The 6,756-nt window shown below is 36.0% G+C and overlaps 1 protein-coding gene across 3 annotated transcripts; it reads left to right on the top strand.

The window, feature by feature from the left end:
- Positions 1-2,793: 2,793 nt before the first annotated feature.
- Positions 2,794-6,374, top strand: LOC114286940 (uncharacterized). 3 transcript variants are annotated; one of them, XM_028230168.2, is made up of 3 exons: positions 2,794-3,524; positions 3,685-3,858; positions 5,258-6,374. In XM_028230168.2, exons 1-3 carry the CDS (start codon positions 3,021-3,023, stop codon positions 6,047-6,049), a joined length of 1,470 nt encoding a protein of 489 aa, XP_028085969.2. In that variant the 5' UTR covers positions 2,794-3,020; the 3' UTR covers positions 6,050-6,374. The 3 variants fall into 3 exon arrangements, with proteins under 3 accessions (XP_028085969.2, XP_082728356.1, XP_028085970.2); XM_082872230.1 differs by lacking the exon at positions 3,685-3,858; XM_028230169.2 differs by lacking the exon at positions 3,685-3,858 and having other exon boundaries at positions 2,794-3,473.
- The last annotated feature ends 382 nt before the right edge of the window (positions 6,375-6,756 follow it).

Raw genomic sequence — 6,756 nt, forward strand, 5'->3', positions numbered from 1 at the left:
TTCCAAAGCACTTTTCAAAACAAAACGGATGTGCAATGCTTATTTCCAAATTAGGCAATCTAGTCTATACTTGTTTGCTGCGCGCATAACATAGTAATTATAGGCTAATAACCGGAATAAGAACACATAAAGTTTTCAAAATTAGATACCACGGTTGGTAGAGGCCGGTCTTCGGACCGGGCGAAAGGGAGTGCTCATAGCTGACCTTCCCCGATCGTACCCAAGCTCCCGAGCCGAGACAACTCCGGTGATGACGAACATGTGGCCTTCGGCACCGAGTCAGGGTTTCCTAAATTCCCCCATAAAAAATATTTAGGTGGCAACTCTGTATCTGGCAAAGCAGTCCATGTTTGGTACTACTTTTTCAAAAATCTGTTTCTCAAAACGATTTGCCAGATTTGGACTCTTTGGTTCAGATTAAGAACCGTGACACAAATAGAGTCCGAGCTGTAGCGAGGTCCCTCGCGGGCGTGTTACACCTTAGTATATGGGCATGATGCAGTGCTACCTGTGGAAATTAATGTTAAGTTCTTGAGGGTGAGATGCCAAGACCAGTTAGATCTTGAGCAATACCATCAGAATATGTGCTTGGAATTAGAAAGTATAGATGAAGCTAGGATTCTAGCATTAAATAGCATTCTTTTCCAAAAGAAGAAAGCAACCAAAAACTATAATAAGGAATTCTAGAGGGTCAATGAACTTGACAAAATGATGGTTGACTCGCTCTTTTAATTCCGGCCAGCTTCCCCAACCAGAAGCCCCAGAAGTGGAAGAATTTGCAGCTCCATCCCATCTAGAAGGCTTTGGGTCAGAGGAAGAACTTCCCATGTCCATATTTGAAAATTTCTGAATTAAAGGATTGTGGACAGTGTGTTCGTAATCTAAAGGTAGATAATTTTCAAAAGCTTCTATGACTTGAATATGGGACGGTGGGTAAAGGTGGCTAATCAATGCATGAAGATTTTTTCGAGGACGAACGGTATTATCAAACAACTCTTCATATGCTTGGTCGAGATAAGAAAATGTTTGTTTATCCATGAGAACTGAATTGGACTTTTCGAATACTGAGATAGTGAGCTTGTTTAAGGGATCGAAGAGGAGTTAATGCAAATGGTCATCAATGAATGACGGTTGTGTTTCTAAAAATGCAAAGCCCATGCACATTCTAAGACGTGGGAAAATACCTTGATCCACTAGTATCACCAAGTATTGGTTATATTAGTGTGGGGGGTAATGTTGGTTATATATTTTGTATAAAGCCAATCACAGTTCAACAGGTGGTAGGTTGAGGGTAATACGGGAAGACAATTCAAACCGTCGATCGTGATCGTACACATGGTAGTTAGTATTGGTTTTCATAAGATTTGCGTAGTATTAGATCAGCAAAGAGATGCAAAGTGATGTGATTTCAACGGTTACTCATATTTAAATTCAAAATCATGAGGGAATCCTAACTGTAGGTATTGGCATAGTGGAGCTAACTATAAGACAACATGATCAGCGATCATGAGGGAGCGGTTTGACGGTTAGAAGTGCAGTTCGATGGTTATTCTTGAGAAGTATAAATAGCAGAGAAGGCCCCAGAAAAAGCCCCAGACTCAGATCCATAAAACTAGTTTTATTCTACTTTATTTCTTTTTCAGTTTTTACATTTCTTGTTCTTTACATTTCTGTACTTCAAATTTCTGCACTGCATTTCGTTCGTAGGAGTAGTTTTCAAGTAGTTTGTTGCTGTAAACCTCAACGAGGCTGATTCGGATCTTTGTAAGTCTTTCATTTTGCTTAATGAAATACTACAACTGTTTTTTATTTAATCATTATTTGCTTAATTCTCCTAAACAAAGCCACCAATAAAAGTCCTCTTCATTAAGGCTGAAAGAACTAAAACACAATCGTCTGATAATTGGTTGACAATTAACATTCTGTAAGGACTGATTGATCCTTGCTAGCACGCTCACACACTCACAATTACAAAATAACCTTCGAAAGTCAAAAAAGCCAACAACATTACAAAAACTTGTGTACCATAACATTACCTAAATGTTTAATACTATAATAATATATATATTAAATAAATTTTTGTAATTCCTTATAGATTTTCTTTATTCATTTACAAATTTTTTTTAGAAGTTTTTTTCTAATAAGAGAAAAATAAGCATTTTAAAAAATTAATTTTTTATATTAATTTTTCCGTTTATAATAATAATCGTGTTGGAGATTCCTAGCACCCACAGCTTCACATGTCTTGTTGTGAGAGGGAGACTTGGAAAGGAGAAAAAAAATAAATAAAATAAATAAAATTTGTGTCAGTCAGGAAACAGTGGTGTGAGAGAGAGAGAGGAATTGGGATCCTCCCCTTTATTTCGGTCCTTCATTCCCTTCTTGCAGGGCCTGCGGGCCCACTTTGAGTCCCAATTTTGATAATCCGAACCGTTCATATTTTTACATTTATTTAGTATATCATACCTGTAAAAAATCAAATTGATCAGATATCAGAAAATATATGTTCGGAAAACTGTTTATTAAAAAATAGTTTGTAGTCTCAATTTTCTGAACGCATATTTTCTGATATCCGATCAACTTAATTTTTTACAGATATGATATACTGAATAAATCTAAAAATATGAATGATTCGAATTATGAAAATTGGGCCTCAAAGTAGGCCCCAAGGCCCTTGCAAGGAGGGAATGAAGGAGGGGCTCAAGGAGGGGATCTGGATTCGAGAGAGAGAGAGAGAGGGTCCGCGGCATGTTCCTTATAATAAATAAAAAAGATTAGGGATCTCTACAACACAAGGTCGGGTCGGGTTTACTTTTACTCCTCCACCCTCTGGGAAATGTTCGCTTATACTGTGTTTGGTTGGGAGATTTGGAAAAAGAAATGAAAAAGTTAAGTAAAATGTAAATAAAGCATGTCTATATTTCACCTAATTTCACACACCTTTTCTCTTTCCCTCTTCAAGTCCCTCCCTAAATCCTCCAACCAAACACAACATTAGGGTTTGGCCAGACGAAACGAAGATGGACGAAGATGCAAGTTATTGCGAATTCGGAATGGTGGTGGTTTTGAACTGGCCTCCAATGTTTGAGTTTGAGTACTGGCAAACGATTAATCAAGCGTCACTTATAAGTGATTTGCGCCTGGCTTGCAAGAAGGGCGATTTGCAATTGGTGGAGAGGTTGATTCGAAGGAACAGGAAATTGTGTTTGACAGATAACTGCTCTGGGAAGACAGATCTCCATATTTTTGCGGTGAATCGCAAAGTAGGTGTAATACATCTGATTCTCAGATATTACAATGAGCCTGGGGTCACTGCAACGATAATGGAGGCTTGTCTTCATGTGGCCGTCAAGCCTAACCAGATCGACGTTCTTATGCACCTGTTAAAGTGGGTCACTGGAGAAAGGCCCGACTTACTCCATGTATTTGCTTTCAAAGATTATAGAGGAATAACTGTTCTGGAATTACTCCAGGTATTTGCTTCCAAAGGTTATAGAGGAATAACTATTCTGGAATTACTCCAGGTATTTAATTCATTATCGTATACAATATAAAATTAAATTTTTTTTAAAAAAAAAATTCTCCAGATAACTATTTCTCTTCTCTTGGACGCATGTTTGCTTGTTTAAATCTCAAAATGGCTACGCACAAACAACCGATGAACCTGCAAATTATTGCGAAAAGGAATTGAATGGGCTTTTGATATGGAGTTATAAATTCGCCAATTTGCTCCTGGCTTGCAAGATGGGGGATTTGGAAATGGAGGAGTTGATTATAGAGAACAGGATATTGTGTTTTGAGAAGGACGGGTTTGGGAAGACGGCTCTCCATATTGCTGCGGAGAACGGCAAAGTAGATGTAATAAATTTGATTATTATAATTACTCAGAGATCTGCATATTCAAAGACCAACAACCCTTATTTCCTCCCCCTAAAGCCATTGCGGTGGCCATTTTCGCCAGAAAATCAACGAATACACTCACTTACTCAATGAATACTCTCTCTGTTCTGCACAGAAATGACTTGAAATTTTTTTCACCAAAATCCAAAATTGGATCTTGGTCTGTTTGAGAACATTTCATCAAATCTCTTACTTAATCTCACACACTCACCGGACCCTATGCATCGATTCCCTCTTTCATCAAAATTTCCTTCAAAATTTTATTAGTTTGCTGCCGTTTGTGGTGTTCTTATTTTCTCCAGCTTCAGTACAATTGGAAGGTGCAAGCATGACTTATATTTTTCTTGTCCATCAAGTATTCCATAAAATGTGTCAATGACACAGCTACTATGATTTTGTTGTGTGGAGTAGAATTTTCTTCTCTCTCTCTTTTATTTATTTTTATTTATTTTTTTTTTTTGGGTTAATAGGATTGAATTTAGGGAGATTTATTAGAAAATCCTTTTTCAAGTGTTTTATCCCAATTAATCCATAAATTCGTAAGATAATCTTATATTTTAATAAGTCCTATTATTTGAACATTTGATTTACCGAATTCTAATTCTCATATTTGAAGTATTTTATGGACATTTCTATCCTTACAAATATTTTTTGAACGGTTAACAATTTGGTGATGTGAATATTTATATTTTACAATATGAATATTCGCATTGACGTGTGAATGTTCACATTGGTACTGTTAACATTCACATTGACATGTTAATATTCACATTGACGATGTGAACATTCACATTGACAGTGCGAACATTCACATCACGGAATATTCACACTGTAAATGTGAATATTATTAGGGGTATTTGGGTAACTATGTTAGTCATATGCCTTGTTAGAATATAAGAAAATAATATGAACTAAATGGAACATACGTAGGTAAAAATGTATTTATGAAAAATTGCCCCTTGAATTTACAAGACTTTTGAATTGAAATAAAATGTTTTCTGACTTTAGAGGTTTTTGGGAAGTTCTCTTTGATTTTTTTTTTTTTTTTTCTCGGAGAGTTTTTTTTTTTTTTTTTTTTTCTCATTGAGAGTACCCCCGAATCTGTTTTAAGGTATATCAGCCAAGCACCGGAAATTAATAAGATTGATAAAGTTTTACTTGTAAAACATGAAAAAAAATTGTTTCTAATAAAAACATTTTTTTTGTCAAATTAAACACTCTTAGAAACAGTGGAAAAATTGAAAACAAATTAGACAGTCCGCCTATTTGCTATGCTTTGCATCATTTTCATGTTGTTTCTCATATTGTAGTCTCTGCTTTCACAAACTGAGGAACTCACACTTGAATGTAATTGCAGGCTTTGAGAGTATTTCTTCCGTTGAACTCTGATGGTTCTGTGGCTGTAGATATCTCTTATGACCCATCTTATTTAAGTTTTCTTGGGATCTGTTCGGAACCTAAACCTATGATAACCTGGGATTTAATCATGCACACTGGTGATTATAGTCAGAGAGGGTTGTCCAACGGCTCAAGGGATCTGACGGAAGAGAAAATCAAGCAAAATGATAATTGTAGTCCTAGAGGGTTGTCCAATGGCTCAAGCGATTTGAAAGAAGAAAAAATCAAGCACAATGATAATTGTGGTCCTACAGGGTTGCCCAACATACAAATAATCGAGCCCAATGATGATTATAGTCGTAGAGGGTTGCTCAATTGGTCATCCAATAGAAGCATTGTTGAGCCCTCTGTTCGATTCAGAACTGGTTTGCTACTGATAGCCGCACTGACCGCAGCAACAACCTTCCAAGTACCTTTTCACTTCCTTGGCAGCACTTCCAAAGAGGGCTATGAACAACATTCAATCATGCGTAGCTTGATCATCTTGTGTAATTCCCTGGTGTTCATTGCATCAATGGGTGTTATTACATACCTCCTGCATGAATTCCCACTAAAGCCGTTGCCTCATAGCTTAATTTTGGCACTATTTGGTTGTTATATGCTCTCATTAAATGCAATCATACCGAATGGAGCTCTGGCGCTGTTCTGCATATCAATTCCCATTTTGTTGGTTGGCATCTGCAGGGAAGCTTTATGGCTTTTCAAACCAAAGACTCACTTGAGCACGTCAGGTGATGTTAGTTCTTGTTGATCATGTTTTCTTTGGGTTGAAACATCTGGTGCTTCAACTTAAGTTACGTGTTGAATCATTAAATAAATTAAAAATATACATACATATATATATATATATATATATATGTATATGTATGTGTGCAATAATGGCAATACAGGCAGTGGAGCGACCCATATGTTTTCCTCGTGGTTTGTTTTGCTTGCCTTTTGTTGGGTATTGGCAGGAAAACTGTAGTGCGTATGTGCACCTTTGCTTGGAGTTAGGTCTATTCTTAATTTCTAGTAATGCATAATGTACAACTTTAAGCTTCTTGAATGGTGTCTTATATGGTTTACTATTGCTATATTTTGCGTTAAACTTTTAAATTTTCACTCCATTGACAACGGATATGGCTTGCTATATATTATCTATAAGTAAATATTGTGTCAAATATAACACAAAGTTTACTTATAGCTAAAATCTTTGTATCTATATTTTTCTTCTAAAGACTTACATAACATTTTGACGTTTTGTGAGAAAATTTGAAAATTTTTACATTCTATTATTGGAGCAACATTGCTGCGATAAAACATTTTAACACCATGCATTGTTAAAATTTAGCAATAACTAGCTCTTTTTACCTATTCAACTAATGGAGATGCTCTTACTATGTCAGATTATGAAACTACTCCTAGATAAAATACATCGTCATAGATGAATTGTGGAATTTTATCCTTTTTATAAAA

The sequence above is a fragment of the Camellia sinensis genome, chromosome 1 (genome assembly GCF_055761805.1).
Source record: "Camellia sinensis isolate YWXY chromosome 1, ASM5576180v1, whole genome shotgun sequence".
In the NCBI taxonomy this organism is placed as follows: Eukaryota; Viridiplantae; Streptophyta; class Magnoliopsida; order Ericales; family Theaceae; genus Camellia; species Camellia sinensis.